The sequence below is a fragment of the Dermacentor albipictus genome, chromosome 5 (genome assembly GCF_038994185.2).
Source record: "Dermacentor albipictus isolate Rhodes 1998 colony chromosome 5, USDA_Dalb.pri_finalv2, whole genome shotgun sequence".
Lineage (NCBI taxonomy): Eukaryota > Metazoa > Arthropoda > Arachnida > Ixodida > Ixodidae > Dermacentor > Dermacentor albipictus.
This window is the reverse complement of record NC_091825.1, coordinates 150470666-150490121: the sequence shown is the minus strand read 5'-3', so window position 1 is coordinate 150490121 and position 19456 is coordinate 150470666. Positions and strand designations below refer to the sequence as shown.

The 19456-nt window shown below is 39.3% G+C and overlaps 1 protein-coding gene across 1 annotated transcript in view; it reads right to left on the bottom strand.

Moving 5' to 3' along the window:
* Nucleotides 1–19456, bottom strand: part of LOC135915285 (uncharacterized) — a 297520-nt gene that overhangs the window by 176207 nt on the left and 101857 nt on the right. The window contains exons 68-86 of the mRNA XM_070539179.1: nt 18384–18507; nt 18189–18218; nt 18072–18095; nt 17155–17322; nt 15489–15608; nt 14574–14797; nt 14376–14482; nt 12172–12280; nt 11914–12048; nt 11476–11586; nt 8467–8608; nt 8268–8333; nt 7602–7721; nt 6132–6349; nt 4539–4645; nt 3324–3432; nt 2010–2150; nt 385–498; nt 94–235 (exon numbers count right to left, since the gene is read on the bottom strand). Coding sequence (XP_070395280.1) covers nt 94–235; nt 385–498; nt 2010–2150; nt 3324–3432; nt 4539–4645; nt 6132–6349; nt 7602–7721; nt 8268–8333; nt 8467–8608; nt 11476–11586; nt 11914–12048; nt 12172–12280; nt 14376–14482; nt 14574–14797; nt 15489–15608; nt 17155–17322; nt 18072–18095; nt 18189–18218; nt 18384–18507 — 2311 coding nt within the window. The remainder of the gene's footprint in view (nt 1–93; nt 236–384; nt 499–2009; nt 2151–3323; nt 3433–4538; nt 4646–6131; nt 6350–7601; nt 7722–8267; nt 8334–8466; nt 8609–11475; nt 11587–11913; nt 12049–12171; nt 12281–14375; nt 14483–14573; nt 14798–15488; nt 15609–17154; nt 17323–18071; nt 18096–18188; nt 18219–18383; nt 18508–19456) is intronic.

Below are 19456 nucleotides of genomic sequence, written 5' to 3'. Positions count from 1 at the left end.
TCGCTTTTTCGAAATAGTTTAATAAAAATGTTTATCAGCAGGAAACTACAAACTAAGCCAAATCCTGTTGCACATAGGCTAAAAAGCACTTACCCTTCTTGTGCTGAAGGGCCTTGGCAATAGATTGAAGCCTTGAATACCTTTCTCTTGCGATGCACCGGCCCGAAAAGTCCTCATACTCAACATGAAAAGCAGCAACACATCCAAACGGGCATTCCTCTAGAAATGCTGCCACCTGTTTGAGAGAAATACGAAGCCAAATTGTGTATGTAGGCACTGAAAACTGAGCCAGATTCCATAATCGCAAAGAATACCTCTGTAAATATATAAAGAAGTACAGTGGTGCATCAAACACTTGACAGTTTTTCTAATAAGACATACTACCTTATCAGTGATAGTGTTTTCATCCTCAAAGACGAGCATTGTTGTGTTTTTCTTCAAGTAAGCTGCTCCCCACTCTTGATCCTTTTCCACCGAGCCAATTTTTGAAGGGCATGTCTGAAAGAAAAAAAAAAGAAAGCTGTGGTAATAACAGCTCCATTTTGCAATGTTGCATTAATTAGGTTATCTGTCGCAAAGTCTAGATACAAGTGCTTTCTGGATGGCCCATGTGCAATATTAGTACTTTTTCAAAGCGGGGATGCTGGCAGATCGCGTTCTTAAAAGCTCAGTCAGTGCAACAGGGCAAGTGTTTGCATGCAATAAGGGTTGTGCTATGAACTTGTAACAGTACCACTCTAGCTAACAGACATTGACAAACTGATATGCTGATGTTGACAAAGACATTGCTTGTCAATGTCATTACTGTGCACAGTCCTGTCTTCAGTATGTTTGCAACTCGACCGAGGCTCAGTAAAAACCCGAAACTGATATGCAATGACATAGTTGACCAACTTATAACAATATAGTCATCATAAACACTAGACTTTAGTTAAACTACCAATCTGAGGCACCACTCATTGAAAAACCATGCATATATAATGAATTTTTCAAGGAGTCATAATGATACAGTGGATAGATTGAGCTCGCTGTCAGACATAAGGTGGGAGAGTTGGGGAAAGGGATGGAGGAAGAACAAGTGCTAACAGTGAAGAGGTAGAACTTTGGAAACTCATAAGCGTTTCAATATTATTTTACTTAAACAGCACCTTTATTGAAGGAACAAGAAGATAGAAACAAAATATAAATATCATAGCATAAGGGACCAACTTAACATTAAAGGACCAACAAAGGCTTAGCTAGGGCTCTTGTGCCCAAATGCATAATTGCACCACCATGTCCACATAGTGGCGTGTCACTCTCGCTGCTCTAGTTTTAAACTTACACAGAGGTTCCGAAAGCATTAGGTAGTGATACAGCTATTTTTCACTGAAGTATCCCGTGCCCTATGGGTATGCTCAACTGTATTTCTTGTCTGAAGCTCTGCTTAATTCCAACACACTACAGATACTTTGCAGCTCTAGCCCAAGGATGCAGGGTCGAATCTCGGCCATGGTGGCTGCACTTCAAGGGGAGTGAAATGCATGCAAAAAGCACTCTTGTACTGTGCATTGGGTGCACATTAAGGAACCCCAGGTTGATAAAATTAACCCGGACTCCCTTAGTACGGCGTGCCTCATAAGAACATCGTGGTGTTGGCAGGTAAAACCTCAGAATTTAATTTGTTGTACGCTTAATGCAAAGACACGAGATCGTCCCCCACCTGCGGCAAGTTGTTTTTCATCCGCTTTCATTGCCATTAATTTAAAATTTCTTCATTTCAATTATTAAGTACAAGTAATTTCCCCTATGTTTTCCTTGGTTTCTTTATTGGCTTCTCATGATATGATAAATAAAAATCAGGCGTCTCGGTTAACCCCCTATCATCTCGTTCTTAGCATATCTAGTGAGACTTCAGCTTGAAATCTATGTTTTTTAAAATGCTTCTTAGCTGATGACAATGGCCTCATGGCAAAGTTATTATTAGCTTATAAAAGACAAATTTCTCAAAACTGTGCCAGGTCGCCTACCTGGTCATAGCTGACCCACTTTGCGTGAATGCAGTCATCCATAAACCTTTCATGGGAAGAGCGGAGTCTGTAGTCATGGACAGCCAAGCTGACTGATATGCAAGGCAGCGTCTTCCCCGATGGGCTTTCACCAACCTTTTGCTGGTGGATAAGAGAAAACTTCTTTAAACATCTTCACAAGCCTTTAGGACTTGTATAGCTTTTAAAATATTGAAGCCTATATAGTTTGGATAAGCATGCATCCACATAATTGTAAATGTCACTGATTCAGACCTAAAAGTTCAACATAAATGTTACAAGCAAGCGCGAGTGAAGAATAGAAGTCCAATAAGGCAATTAACTGGACTAGTTGGCAGCTGCTAATTTATTCTATGTTCAATATGAAGCATTTGAAAAGTGGAACATACCCCAACACAAACTGAGGTATGTATGATTTATCCTCATCTCAAAAGTCTCACATAGCACATAAATAAACAAAATAGAAAACATATATTTTTTTAAGGATCCACACAATTTAGTAGATTCACCTTATTGGAACAGCTGCAATATCCTAGCCTAATAGAATGTAGCCCCACGTAGAATGCATTGCTGCAGCACAGTGAATATTGGATTTCTCTTTTTCCATTTTAATTTTGTTATGCCTTAGTGCAAGGACTTACTGCACTTAGACAAATATAAGTATTTCTGTGTGATTACCAGCTTGGAAAAGCGCTTTGCACTATGTTCAGGACCATGCTTCAACTTAAAAAAAAGCTTTTTTTTTTTTTCCTCCACACAATTTTATACATGAAGTGTGGCAACCTCAACCACCAGGCAACTGAGCTTTGTGAGAAAGCCAACATTTTGTTGCTCAAGGGAGAATATCAATGTGTGTGTACATGTCCCAGCTTGCAGTCGGGAAAAGGAAAGGCAGCAACAGTGCAACATTGTTCAATTATCTTATCCATCACACTGTGATGTGTGCCTGCTTAACTGTCCAATGCAGCTTGGCACAAGGGCAAGTTTAAATTTGAACGCACTTCACTTTGGCTGCAGAATAAAAACAGAAACACTGGGAAAATGCATCTGGATTCTTGGAGTAGTGCATTGCAATTTTAGCAGAGCAACCTGTCATCAGAATAGAAGCGTAGAAGCAATGGCTCACATGCAAGTTGTCCTGAACCAACATGCATGGCTGTGCAACTGTAGATCAAAGCCGATTGAATTACACATCATTTTTGCCCCTTATATTCACAATATGTATATTTCTGGGTTATAAAAAGCAGTGCCCTCTTGCTTTGCATTCGTGCAAATATGGTATGTTGCTTTACGTACCATAATCATGCGGTGGTGCTTTGTGATAGGTATATTTGAGGGCCGAGACAACTTGCAAGATGCAGGCTCAATGATGGGGTTGTTCACAAATATTAATATGTCACACAACCTACAGTAAGAAAAAAAGCATTTCTAAATGCTAACAATCTTTGGAGAAAGTCTTATAAACTGCTGTGAAACAGCACAGGTAAAACACTGCTACAAGGTGCAGTGCACTATAAGGTCTTATGCTACCCAAGTAGTGCATAACTGCCTTAGATGTCAACCCTGTTTCATGTTCGAGACTGAGCATCGAAAAAAAAAAATAGACTTGGTTGTTCTTAGACATTCATTATATTAGTTAATCTGCTGCATCTATAGTTACATCATCATTTCAATCATCAGCCTATTTATAAAACTGCAGGACAAATAAGTAGTTTACCCGAATATCTCCAATTATCATAACCCCTGTCACTTGAAACCTTATTCCTACAAATTCCTTGGCCTCATAAGTTCAAACAATTTTCTACAACCTTTGACCTCATTCCTCTTCCCTCTGCATCCATTCTGTTATCTGTTAGTCTAGTAAAGAATTGGTTGTTTATGTTGTCTGCATTACACCTTGCAATATACAAACTTTGCATTGCAAAGTTATAAAGCATTTTCTCACTAAAGCTGCCAAGAAATGTGCAGTTACAATATATCTATCGCCTTGTTTTCCTTTGCTAGATAAAAACATAGGCTTGCTCTTAAAAACTTATTTGTCTCTTAGCACAAATCGTAAATGTAGATGTCAAATGCACAAGATTGCCTTCTGCAATGAAAGGTTAGTTGTCTGAAAATTGAAACTATTCCCAAACATGAGCACATTTAATGCTAAGAGGACATGCTTGCCCCATTTCGCTCAAATGGCAGATTTATTGTGACCAAAGCATTAAAAAAATCATCACATCAGCTAATCAAGCATTCAGCCAGAAATACAAGTAGGTCCATAACAAAATGCCTTTCCTCAAAAGCCAATGACCTTATGACTTGGCCCTGGAATGACATGCAAATAAATATGCTAAAATTCTCTTATGTTGCTCTGGAAGTGGAGGCTCTTAATGAGCATGTCAACAGATTACGAGTTAGCAATGAGCCATAAAATTTCATATTAGGAACTAGCAGCATGTGCAAAACTATAAGGGTGATCATGCAACAGGTAGGATACCCTGAAACAAAGCATAATTAGCGTACCCTGTGAGACTGTCAACGATGCTCTGATTAATTGCCTGCAGTTGAATGCCCAAGACAAGCTGCCACTTTTGTTCAGTATGACTGTTTTCAAAATGACTCTGTATTCGCTGCAATGCCAAGAGAAGAAAGTGTGAAACTGGGCACAGGACAAAAATGAAATCAAGTTCATTAAATGCAGCTGCATAAATTCACATAAATTTATTCACTGTGCAGAGATAAAGCATATTTTACACAGGTTCACAAATATACATGAAAATTTTTAGCTCAAAAGGCAGATCAATGCATCCTGCATCATACTTAGAAGTGGCAGGTTTAGATAATGCCAGACTCCTTTTCCACCTTTATCCCAACTACAAACAAAAGCAAGACGGCCCCTATGTATAAGGAGAAGAAACAGGGTGATACTAAGAGGCTCAATATTTTGTCAAGTAACTAGCTTATGAAGACATTGGATACTGCAGCCAAGTAACTACACAGGGAAATGTATTTCACTCACTTAATTAAGGGGTAGGAGAGGCCCCGCCCAGATGAACGAAGCACGGCAGCTGATAGCCTCTGCGACTAATGAAATAGTCCTGTTGATGTGACTCAGCTCAGTTCGAAGTGCGGGCTGCCATGTTCTCTGTTGGCGGGGTCACCGGCCGTCCCACTCATGATGTCAGTCTAGAGTGCACGCCCACTGGCTGAGGCTCATGTGCATCCGCGTTTGAGGGGCAAGTGCTACTGCCTTCTAAAGTTGTACCCAACTATAGGTAGTGTAGACAAGAGTAAATTCATGCCTAACCTAATACTATCAATGAAGGGAATGAAATAACCCGCTGTGGTGCCTCAGTGGCTGTGGCTCCTTGCTTCTGAGCACGAGATCACCAGTTTGATTCCTAGCCCTGACAGCCATGTTCCAATGGGGGTGGAATGCAAAAACACTCACATACTGTATGTTGTGTGTCCAATTAATTTGGCCTACATTGGACTGCATCCAATCCAATGTGGTCTGAATTAATCTGGACTTCTTCACTACAGTCCTGTGCAGCTGTGCAGTCCTGTCCTGTCCTGTGCAGCTGTGCAGTCCTGTCCACTGTGCAGCTTTAGAACATTACAACCAATAATTTTAAATTAAAAAAAGAATTGAAAGAAAATATGTTGTTATAAAACTTGCTGCCTCTAAAAACGCACGCTGTGCTTTGCCAATTTAGCTACAGTAGTGGCTCTCCCAACTACCACATTCCCAGGTACTTGTGCACATATTTCTGAAATTTAGCCGATGGAGCAGATATGAAACATCCATTAGACGGCAGCTGCCACATTGAATGTAGTACTAGGGTTGGCAACTGGCTATTAAACTCTCATATGCTACCTTAAGGCATCAAGGCAGCCTGTTTTCCCTGAATTATAGCATGATATAGGTCTACTACAACGATTATGCTGTACTTTATTTTGCTTCAATGATTGCTGCCTGCTTCAGCAATTATCCTTAGAAAGTCGTTATTTCCCAGTCTTTGTCACCTAGTCGGTCGCTTCTGTAAGCCCTTGAGCCACCATACCAGTCTACTTTACTGAACCCGGCTGACTTGAGTGTGTCCTGAAAACGTGTACCTTTGCAAGGTCAACAAAGTTGCTCATGTCGGTGACCAGGGTAGAAATTAGGGCAAGGCCATCTACATGACGATCTTGGACAAAGTTGCTCATGATCTGGAGGAAAGGGTCCATGTGCTCATGCTTTCCTGCCTGCAGCATGTTGGCCACTGAGCTTTCTAAAGCCACAATTGCAGCAGCAGGGCCACGCAGCTGTAGGAACAAATCCAGGTCCTTTCCTGCGCCAAGCCACAAGTGATTATAAGACTTCACAGAAGCAGGCATTTGAATACTGAAATAATTCACTGTTTCAGTTTTCATTGAAACAAAACATTACACCTTAGCAAACTGGACAGCCACACAGCACAGTGATTAGTGGAAATGAATAGTCACTGAGAGTCACTCAATAGCATTTCAGACTCATAGAGCCCCTCAGCATCAGCACAGACCATGGTGGCAATGCTAGCCACCTTTGTCTAAGATTACTTTTCTGTTATTGCTCGGCAGTTAACAATCTTCACAGCTACAGGTCACATCATATGGCAATTGAAGCTATATGTGCTAGCTTGTCGGAACGAAACACAAACACAAGAAATGTAAATTAGAAGGTAGATTTCTCCTTCCCCATTTGCCAGTGTGCTTGTCACGCTATTGTTTTATTCAGAGGCATAGAGTTTTGGGGCTGCAGCACACTTAGCGCTAAGTTACACATATCATGCAGCACAATTTGAAGTCATTATACATACGAGGTGCCCTACTTCTCACCTGCATTCCATTTGAGCATGTTAGCACATTCCAAGGTACGCACAATGTAAATATTTCTTCAGAAAACACAAATGCATGGCACTGCCATGCCCAAATAGTAGCACAAGAATAATCAAGACAAATGCACAGTATGGTGGCTACCAGACAGCCTTTAAGATCATGCTATTAACCCAGCAACCACAACTGTTCAACAGAGATGGAAAAAAAAGAGAGTATCATACCGAGAGATACAATTAGTTAGGCATTAAAATTAACTAGAAACATGCCCTCATCATCAAGTTGAAGACAATGCAGAAGAGAAAGCTATATAACCGACGTGTTCTGTCAGTACCTTTTCATGAGGCCTAAACTAGGATGGTAAAACACTTGAAAGCACAGTGTGACAAGGAACTAAAAGGGAAAAGTTTAGCATCATGCTATGCGGTCACTTCTCTGAGTGGTATGTTAGGACTACAAGGCTATATGGCATGAGTGATCTGCACAATATGAATGTGGCAAATGAAATTGTAAGCTGCATGCAATACATGAAATGTGATCTTTCAGCAGGCAACTGAGAAATAAATTCCCATATGTTATCTAAAATATATCTGCTAGACCTAAAGCACACTATTACTATGATTACAATGCTGTATGAACCCCTGCACAAAAGCTGTAGAAAAGAAAAAGAAAGAAAGAAAAGAAAGAAAACATGTCCATATTCGTGCTCAGAGCTTCCATGCCACTTGCCTTCGTAGAGCTTCTTCTTGTACATGTCATAGGTAACACTCAAGTACACCAGATGTGTGCAAAGGCTTTTCGGAAATTCAGCAGAGATGTGTTGCTTTCTGAAGACACAAATGAAAGGCCCTGGGAAAATAGAAGCATGCAACAATGATATTCATAAACCGCTGTTTTCAGGGAATTGACAGCGAACAAAAGATAATTTCTTTCAAGGTTAATGTATACATTGTGTGCATCAGGGCATCACAAGACATCTTTTCACTAGCTCAAGGCTGTTGCATACAGCTAAGTAAGGCTATGTAATTTGACTAACAAATTCCATGCAAGCCAGTGTCTTTCTTTCTTTTCTGAACAGCTTGCTTTGTGCAATGCATGCTTAAGTTATTGCATGGAGGCCCCTTCTTCATCAGCAATTGCAGTAGTGGCTTAGGGAGCTTATCAGGCTATGTTGTGTACCATAAAACCAAGAATTAGTGAAATAAGCCATGATCAATGAATTGTGGTTATAAAAGTGACAGGATGAAAAAGTGAATATGACTTATCTACATTACTCAACTGAAACTGCAAATTTTTTTTAGCCAGATTACATGCAAGTACTTTGCATTTGTGTCAGTTCAGCCGCCAGTATGCACTCTCTTGTCTTTGAGCCAACAGGAAATGTAATGAACTTACTTTTTTCTAGAGTGAGCGTCTTGCCCCCACTGCGCCCTCTTGGGTGTGTTTTCCCCAATAGTGTTTCTGAAATATATATACACATACATGTCAGGCCTGTTGGATACAAAACAGGCTACAAGTGCTCATAGCATGCACGAGAGAGCACATGTCTTGATTGCAACAAGGTTGCAAATGTTTGAACACTGTGATTACTCACCTGTGTCCCTCCCAACCAGTTTTGCTAGTGTTAGAAGTCTTGAATATTTTGGTTGACCTGGGCATTTACCAGAGAGGTCTTCAAGGTCAGCTTGAAAAGCAGCCACACAGCTTGTTGGATGTACATCGAAAAATGATGTAACCTGCATGATTGCACACGGAAAAGCTCTTTCAAAGTGCACATGTGAAAGAACCGAATGAGACGATTTAGTAAGGAGAATGCATTATCTGAATTGCACAATCTAAGTGTGTTTTCAATGTTCAACACCTACCAGGCAAAGATGTAACCTGTTCAGACGCAATCCAAATGCTGTAACAAGAGAATTATGACAACTAGCCCTTAAGCATTGCTAAGATTGCTTCAATGGTATATAGTTCTACTAATTTAACACCAGTTTAGCCAATGTGAAATTTCATTGCAATTGCCTTTTAGCTGCATGGTTATAACATTGAATGCAAAGGTTGGACAAAGGTCTGTAAAATGCAATAACATTTGACACTGACTGCTAAAGGAAAAAAATTGCAGGACTAGGAGGGCTGCAAGCTCGATAAGTTGTTGATTGGTGGAAGACAAAACAGCAACAGTCTTTTATAAACTAAGCACCATGGCTGCAAGTGGAGTGCATGTGCACTGCCATGTCACGAGATATAAAAGTTGTAAGAATAAATGGAAAAAAAAAAGAAAATTGAAGCGCTGGCACAGGCCAAGTCATCAGGCTGGATGCATATGTTAGCTCGAAGTGTAAACCAGCGAATGAAAACAAGAGAGATGGACAGAGGACATAGGCAAAAGAATAGACAAAGCACTTTTGAAGCACAAGAACAGTGGCTTAATCAACAATATCAAAATAAAAATTTTCAGGATGCTTGATGGAAGTTTATTTATTTTATTTATTTCTTCATACTGTCAACCCTCTGCTGAGGGTTCTTACAAGGAGGGTTTAAATACAGGCAGACCATATATACAGGTGCATCAAGCGGCAGCGGAATCACAAAAATACATGTTTAACAATTTTTCAAATTCACAAACATCACTAGCATTTGCCACAAAGCTTGGTATCGCGTTCCAGAGTTCAATCACAGCAGGGAAAAAAGAAAAGCGGAACACATCAGTGTGAGCAAAGTATGGGCGTAAAACATATTGATGATTAACATGACTGCTTCATTTCCCTGGAAGCTGCACATACTCATCTTTGTTGATTTTTAAACGTCCATGTAGTATTTTAAAAAACACTTTCAGACGATTTTTTTGCCTTCGTACTTCTAGTGTTTCCAGTTCACAAGACTGCAACATCAGTGTGACGGAATCTAAACGGCGGTACTTTGAGCATATGAAGCGCGTGGCACGACGTCGAACTTTTTCTAACCTTGTAGTCATTTCTTTCTGATGAGGGCTCCAGATGACTGAGGCATATTCAAGTAAAGGTCTAACAAAAGTTTTATAAGCAATCAGCTTTACATCTCGCGAAGCTTGACCTAGTTTTTGCCTTAAGAAACCTAGTCTCTGATCCGCCTTCGAGCACACATTTTCTATGTGCATATGCCATGTCAGATTATGCTTAGTTATGATTAGTTGTTCACAGGATACCATTGATTTATAAAGAAGTCTATTTTATTAGGGAGAATGCTTGAGCAAAAGACCTCCATTTCAACAGGCGCAGAAAGACAGCTTCCAGTTCAATGAAAACAGCACAAGTGCTGGCTAGCCTTCAATGATGACTCAGTTTCAGGCAAACAAAGAAAAAATGTGAACAGAAACCAATTAGAATGCGTAATATATAAAAATAATATAAAAAGCACAGCAAGAACTTTTTGAGTATTTGTTTTTCTATTAAACAAGGTGTTTACATTTTTAGATGCTACCAGTGTGCTGTTACTATGTGAGGGTGTGTACAGATATGGCACTCCATTTACACTTTTTGTGCATGCATATTTAGGATGCTCCATTTTATAAGCTTTCAGTGTAGCATTACAGTGCTCATCCTGACTAATACATGTTGGCAGGTTAGTTAGCACAGATTCATGATTAAAATGTTCAGCACAAATAGATGAAGACAGAGAAAGACATCAACACACTAACACACACATCACTATGTCTGTGTCATTTTTTTTCTCTGTCCAACCACAGCTGCACATTCATGAATATTATTTATTATTCATGAATATGTTCATGAATTATTCATGAACATTCATGAATATGTCCTGTCTATTTCCACTTGTCTGCACACCTTTATTCATTTGCCTGTTTTCACATTAGTTAACTTGTACTAAATGATCCTTCAAGATATGTTACACAAACTTGTGATAACATCCACACATTATTGGTACATTCAAAACAGTGTTCAAAGACATAAAAGATGGGACCCCATTTGTGCAGCAGCATACATTGTGAGCAGAAAAACATTTTTCAAGCCAAAACAATTTCAAAACAAAAACAGAAATTACATATGTTCAGATTAACAAAAAACAGTAAAACAGGTCTTTTCAAGTCTACAATCTTTTATAGGCGCTTTCATATTAAGGGCACTTTTTATAATGCCTGTGTACTGCAGTTTTCTATTGGTGTTGACTGTACAATGCCACAACAGCACAGCTTTGCGACTGGATTTCTAGCATTTTTTTTTTTCAGTGAGTAATTTATGTTGCATTGCTTTTTTAACCCATTTAGACACACATTACTAATAACGCTCATACCAGCAAGAGTCCTAAAATTGAGTTAGAAAAAATGTCACTTAAGTCTTAATTACTACAAATAGAATTCAAATTGTCAAAAAAAATTTTTACTTAGGTGACATGTGAAACTTTCTTTAAGAGGAAAACTTCTAGACATACTCCCATGGCAAATTAAAGCAGCAAAAGCTGTGCAAAATGCAACAGGGACTGAAGCAAGCAAGCGACTCGAACCTTAGCTGATTGTTATTGATGTTACTATGGTTCTGATTAGCTTTCAAAAGGCAACCTCTGGCTTATACTGAAACTAGCATCCACGGTTACAACACATTACACTCACCCTGTGAATAAGGCTGGTGTCATCCTCAAAGGCCTGCAAATGACTGGCATTCTTCCTCAGCGCAATGTCCCAGTCAAGATCTCTCTCCACATGGCCAGAGACTAGACAAATCTGACCCAAGAAAACAGCTTCATGAGCTATGAGATGGTTCTAAGACATGAAAACTCAAGTGACAATAATTAACTCAGCTACACAAAAGCATCATTATGCAAATTCAGGTCCTATAAGCACGGAAGAACTTATAATACGTTACAAAAGTATAACAAAGAAAAATTTGCTGTGAAATTATCCCGACTTTAGTAGCACTACTTTTTTTTATCTTAACACGTGAGGACACTTCCTCAACTCGGAGACCACAAAACACTACTTGCCCTCCCTTGCCATGAGACACCATTACATGAAGCATGCTATAAGGCTATCAGAGCATGCTTGCCAAACCTGGTCATATCCTTCGATGCTGTGTTGTCTGCACACATCACCAAGCCGGAACTTGTTGTGGATCACTGCAGATGTTGTGACCGCAAGGTTCAACGAAAGGCAGACTGAGCAACGTGCTTTGTCACACACTGATTTCTGTGCAGATATAAAAAAAAAAACACAGCAAAACGATTTCCACATGTTACAACTGTGTCACAGCAGTCACATAGCAAACATTCTTTTTTTTTTCACACATCTAGTGACAGTGCAGTAGCTTACCATGAACTTGTAATCATGCCTTGTGAAGTAGAAAAGCAAGGGATATTCAACATTGCATGTATCAGGCTCAGTAATCCGATGTGTGAGCAAAAGAAGCAGGTCAGAGTTCCTGTAAGACAAATGGACATCTGAAGCTTGCAGCCTTTCACAGCAAAACTAGCCAGGTTAAAAAAAAGGTCCTTTTGCATTTCTTGCATTTATTCTTGAGAGCAAAATAGCTGTTCAAAATGTCAGTACTGCTTCCAAAGTGCACATAATCAGCTATTTCTGATGGTTGACACTCTTGAATTAAATTTGCTTTTGGAACAGGACCGCTTCACAGCATTTCTTCTTCTTCATCTTAACATCCTAAACAGCCCACCCCACCTTTACCCCCCCTTTAATACACTTTAGTATAAACCAAAACCAATTAGCATCATTTCTTTTTTATTTGAGCGAGCCATTTCATATCAAAAGCTTGCAGGCATCATGATTCTTTCAGAAAACTGATCTGCTGATTACTCTTATGCTACCCTTATGCATACCTGCCAACTTTTACAATTTTATAATAAAATGATGCATATTTAGATCTCATTTACAATTGTTAAATTTGCCCCAATTACTTTAATGTTTTTCTTTTGTGTCTATTTTGGAACAAAAATAATTAAAGAAGAATACAAATACTGTCACTGAAAGATTCTTCACAGCCAGATTTTCAGATTTGTCAATCATACGAACATATCTGCACAGCAGCATGCACAAGCTTACAGAACCAACGTATAACAATAAGTAAAATTTCAGCCCCTATCATGTAAACATCTTCATAAACATTCTTTTTTTATCTGTAAAGCAGATCTTTCTCACTGACACTACAGAGGACAGTGCCTGTTCATGTACACAGCATCCCTACAGAACCAAGTATGGTAATTTTCAATAAACAGTCCGCATCTTGAGTAGTCAAACAATCTTAAGTATCTTTCACCAAACTTCAGTTCTTCATTTTTTTGTATGGGTGAATGTACTTTTCTAATTATAAGGTTCACAGGTCTCCTTACATGATTTCCTTGTTAGCTAACACAAATGTGAATCAATGCCACTCTGAAAAATGAACTTTACAATAGTATTATTGGCGTGAATAAGTGTTAATCAGTGCCTGCACAGAACAAGTTTGACCAGAAATTTGAGAATGAAGTGCCTAATTGCAACTGCCATGTTCTTTAGGGGAATAAACTAGAAACATTAAGAGCACAAAAAAATGTGCACGTTGATACTCTCTGATTGTGAAACAGCACAAAACAACAAAAGGCAATGAAGAGGACTAAACATAGCACTAACATCAGAACATTTTATTGGAAGCCCGAGAACAGGCAATCCACTAGGTTAGAAGAGAAAAAAATGGCACCAAAGAACTACACATGTGTATCAAGGTAATCAGTTTCTATGCTGTAGGTTAAAGCAAGGATAGGAGCACTACAACATATAGTTCTTTATAATTTGCAAGGCTAAGTAACAGACATTTCTCACTATGCAGACAGGCTGTAAGGACTTCACATCTGAGACTCTGGTTGGTTTAAATGACAGCTGTGGGCAATTGAGCTCCCTTCTCATCAAACACATTATCTATCACAGGCATCATCAATAAATTAATGCAAATCTATAACACATTCACTGTGAGAAACAAGATTGCATAAATACTGTATATACTTGTGTAAGGCCCACCCTCATGTAAGGACCACAGGTTTTTTTCCTTCACACCCCCATGTTGGAGGGCAAAATTTTGGAAAAAGAAGTAATGTCTCGCCGAAAAGCGAAAATAGTTCCATTGCCGCTAGATGACACTGGCTGCTTTTTTGTCGATGCTACTCAGGCAAGCGCTGCTGCGCCATTATTTCTTTGTGTGGCGAGTCATCTCGGCTGTGTTGGCAGTGTTTCAAGTCAGATCGATGACATTTCACCTCTAGAGAAGGGAGCCCTGTTTGGGTCAGTGCTGGTCAGGGATGATGGGCCGGCATCTGAGGTCGTTTACTGCAGTGTTATGTCATTTGTGCCTCTCTTATCCTTTGCTACAGTTGTGGAAACAGTAAGCGGGCCATCATTGGCCTCATTTGTGTAAGGGCTGCATCCAGCTAAGACTCTAGAAAAAAAAAGTGTGCCGCCCTTACACGAATATGTATGGTATCAAATTCAACAATCACCCAGCTGTGTGATAGCAATTTTGCACAAACCTGCTCAATGATCGTAAAGATGAAGCAGACTTGAAGTGCTCAAAGTAGATTCCAGCTATAAGCTTGAGTCTCGAAGAAGCCCGAGCTTGAAAATGGCGCCAAACTGTCTGCAAATGAGGTCCCAATAAAAACTTCTAGTGTTACAGTGTTCACTCTACCACACCATAAATATGAAGTAGTAAAATCAGTCAACCTTACCAGCACAACATAATCATAGGCTTTGATGTCAGCATAAAGGGATGAAAATAGGGCTGCACCCTGTACTGCTCTTTCACGAAGCCACATGCTCAAGCTTTGTGCAAATCTCTTAACGACATTTGCATGTGAGGGCTCCATAAGGCCACTTTCTGCTGCATTTACTAAGATGGCCATGGTGGCTGATGATTTTCTTGCCACACGTAAGAATGCCAGGAGCTCAGTCGCTAAAGGAAAGAAAGGACTTGAGTTACTTAAGCAGAGCACTAGAGGTTTTCAAAGCATGTTTACGTTTTATTCAGGAGACACCCTTGGCACATATCTCTTCTACTGAAATACCCTGATCAGCAGTTACTCTCAGCTGTTTCATTAAATTCCCTCACAAAGGTCTATGAGCATTCTATTGGTATTGCAAGGGCTGTCCTCCTCCTTCCTTATGCTCGTGTATGTCAACATGAACGTGCACCAACCCAACAGGCACAATGTTCAGCGCAGTGCTTCCAGGAATGCTTGCACGTCTTGCTCATGATATGGAGCCAACTATAAAGTTTTGTGCTTGACATTTCAAAGCACATCATTGGGAGGTTTTTACTAGATGAACTGCTTGGTGGTTAGCAATCACCTTGTACTTTAAGCGTAATGTCAACAGATAACAGGGTAGGTTATAGACTGCTGTTTTTTGCTATTGTGGGCAAACACTTGCAAGTTGTGTCTATTTGGATAAATGAGGACCAATGCTGTTGCTGCAGCTGCTGCAGCCTTCTACAAGAATCCTGAAAACTTAACACTGAATTTCTTGCATATCTTGAACTGTATGTTTTGCCCATTTGGAACTTCTTTAGGCTCAGCATTTTGAATTTTTGGCATTTACAAGCCATCACTATTCTTCCTGAAGACTACACTTGTGAAGTGCCACACCTTTTACAGCCTTGATAATGTTCTTGTTTGAGTCGTAGGAGATGTCCTTGAAGATTAAGTGTGTGCACAAGTCATATGGAAATCCTTCTGGGGCAGTTGATAGAATGCAAACCAATGAACCTGGAAAATAAAATGCAAGGGCATGCCAGTCTTACCTCCCCTTCCAAACAAAGAAATGATCAACAATTGTTAGTTCTATATTACTTTTTGTTAATATAAATTTGTAAAAAAAACTGGCTAAAACTGTAGAAGGAGTATATTTTAGAGTAATGTGTGTAGTGAGAGGTCTCTGTTTTTGCTGGCACTCAAAGCAAAATTTTACTGATTAGTCTGCTAATTAAAAATATTGATAGTGCTCACCTAGAAAAGCGCTAGCTAAAGTTAATCAAAACATGTTTTCTCCATTTTTATTACTGGCTCCATGTTTTAAAGTAGTCGTTTTTAAATATTGCTTAAGTAGTTTACAAAGTTGCCTAGCCCACTGGACATCATTTACCTCAGAGAGCCGCTAAGCAATGAAATAGTAATTAACAGTGTCTTGATAATATTGGCATGACAATGTACAAACATTGCAGAGTGCCTTTTACACATAATCAGAAGAAATGTCTTGTAGCAACTTACATTTTCCTTTTGCATTTACTGTGATTCGTCACCTTATTTGCTTCCTTTCCCCCACATGTATATTGCTTTGTTGCAGACCCGCCGTGGTTGCTCAGTGGCTATGGTGTTGGGCTGCTGAGCACGAGGTCGCGGGATCGAATCCCGGCCACGGCGGCCGCATTTCGATGGGGGCGAAATGCGAAAACACCCGTGTAGTTAGATTTAGGTGCACGTTAAAGAACCCCAGGTGGTCGAAATTTCCGGAGCCCTCCACTACGGCATGCCTCATGATCAGAAAGTGGTTTTGGCACGTAAAAACCCCATAATTTTTTTTTGTTTTGTTGCATTTTTGCTCCCTTTTATATGCTGTCCCATTGATTCTTTTATGTAAATACTATTAAAGAAACATACCTGGGACTTTTTACATAGACCACTTTGGAATTCTAGATATACGAGATGCATAGAAATCACATAATGTCCTTCACAAGTTTCTCAATAGAGCAAATGCTTCATACCAAATAACGCTCGTGCTCTTGTTTTGCATCTATGGATTTTCTAGATGCACAGCTTATACGCCGACTAAAAGACCCCGATTGATTTAAGACTAACCGATATACGGTAGATAAGGAGAAGCTATTAGGAAAAATTAAAACTTTTCTTTGCTTTATTGCACAGCTGCCACAACAGCCAAAACATTACGCATACTTCCTTCAGGTTGAAATTTCAGTAAGACATGCCCTAGATCAATTCATGTTTGTCTTGTTTAGGTTTTATTGTACAGGGTGTATTTTGGAGCTTACGTTTACAAGCACTATAAATGACATACATACATACATATATATATATTCTAAAATGAACATACATTATACAGCACATTTTTTGCATGTTTAATGAACTGAAATAATATTTAACAAATTATTTGAAACACTGCAAGTTGATTGTGCTCAATCTTGTTCTGTAACTTCACAGCATTGGAACTTCGGCTTGCTGTTAAGTGTAACCCCCATATGTAATGCGCACGTTAGCATTACTGATGTTACATTGCTATAAATGCTATTAATCTCACCACTTGTATTTTGGATTCCAATACGTCCTCGGTCAGCAGGGTTTATCACAGCCGTGCGATCTGCACTGGCGGCAGATTCCTTGTTGGGGATGGCTGTAGTTGCGACAAGTTCACGTTTGGCTGTAAAATCACCAGGCTTGGTCGAAATTTCAGAAGTAGCTGGCTTGACTGCAAGATATACTTGAGCGTCACATCACTGAAGTGTAACAGCGACAGTGAGATTACAAGTGTCCTCAAAAGCCCAAGGTTGTCTTTCTTTCACAACAGTCAATAAAGAAGAAATTTACAGTATACAATTGCTCCTTTAGGCATTTCTGGCCACTGAAACTGTGCATGCTTGTTCCAATGACTGTCTTTACAGTGTTTTTTGGCAAGTACTTGCTGAAGTGTCTGCCTGTTTTCAGTTATGTCTGTAGAATAAGATGCATAACAATTGCTTGCTTGTCTATTGATTTTCTTAGACTCAGTGTTTACAAACACACAAAGCTTGGTCTAGGTGATGCAGCAAGACCTGTACATCAACAATGGAATGAACACTGCAAGTAGCTACAAGTTTACTACAGGAAAAAAGCTGACGTTTGCTTAACACTTCCCATTATCACAAGCACATTAAGACAGTAACAGGTGCAGCTTTTATGCTTAGTCTGCAAAGTGAAAACTAAATTTGTGCAATTCATGACCATAATTGCATGTATAGTTTTCAATATGTGCTACCATGCCGACTTTAGTTAAAACCTAATATAAGAACAAACTCTGAACGATTTTTGTTCCTTGGTTTCAGTTAGAAGTGCCAAACTTGTGCTATATGAAACAAATTAAATGCTGCAGGTAATATTTACAAAGCAGTGGATTCACCATTACAGCAGTTAGCATCTATTGCAGATGTCAAAGTATATGTAACAGAAGAAACACCTTACCAAGCATGTCCTTGGTTTGTGATACTAGGATGAAAAAAGAAAGAAGGTAAAAAAGTTACACTTAATTTTACAGAATGGCTTTATTTTGGATGTCTTAATGATGGGAAATGGTTTTACCTTTGTATGACTCTTCAGTGTGGAGTTTGTCTAAAAGCAATAACACATTTTTGCTTGCACTACTGTTTCCACTTTTACTAATATATTTATTAAGAAAAGAGCACAAAACACTACCAAATAAAAGAGACAGGCATGTCAGAGTGATAGCTTTTTTTTATATTTTCCATACTAAGCTCATTCACAGATCAACCCTACCAAGAGCATTGCTGAGCCTGGCAAGCCTGGAGTAAGGCTGCCGACAAACGCCTCTTCGGTCTTCATAGTCAAGGTTGAAAGCGGCTACACACGTCATTGGGTTGGACTGCAGATAGGACAGCAGCTGCAAAAGAAAACACAGTTTTAGGCAATAATCAGCAGCGTGCATCTTTTGAAAGTGAACAAAAGCTTAAAAAAACTTCTCATTGTGAAATTTATCTTTGCCATAGATGTCACATTTGGACAGGAGCAGTGTCTACAAACTTTTTGCTGGCTTAGTTGGTGAATGATGGCCAAAGAGAATAGCATAATAATCAGAAGCACAAAAGGGACTGAGACAGGACAAGCACCATTACCGACTATTTTTGTTACTTGGTGAAAGGACAACATATTGCCACTTTGTAATGATTGTGAAGAACCGAACAGTGCCAACACTGAGTCATGAAGCTATATTGGGGAACTTGTGCCCAGAAAAACAAGTACTAACACTCACAGCACAACATAATGATGAGCACAGCCGTCGAAATCTGATCTATGGGCCAAGTGCATTGGCTGTTTCTACCTGACTCATTATAAGTTTCAGCATAATCGCTAGTGCTCACATATGTTCTATAATTTACTTCACCATTCATGTTTGTGTGTGCAATCCAATTAGATTACTCTTTTGCTATAGAATCGTTGATATCATTCTGTAAATTTTGGATACCTGTAGGTGCCTCTTGTGCCAAGCAATAACCTTGTAACAGTAGTTAGACAATTAAGAATGGTCACCAGAAAAAGATAAACAATGTGCTTGTGTCAATATACATAGAGATGATACACATGAGACTTCATACAAAGTTGTCACATATTAAACTGCTAATTTTGCAGCGTGTAATGGTCCATTAGCACGTTCTAATGGGCCACAGAAATGTCCCTGATACACGCTCGCCCTGTTTTTACCTTTTTCAATGTAATGCGCCTCTGAAATTTCTCAAGCAAGCATATTCCTGCATGAAAATGTAGTTGTTGAATGATCATGCGGCCCAAGATCATACATTCCAAAGAGAGTGTCGAACTGCAAAAAATACCAA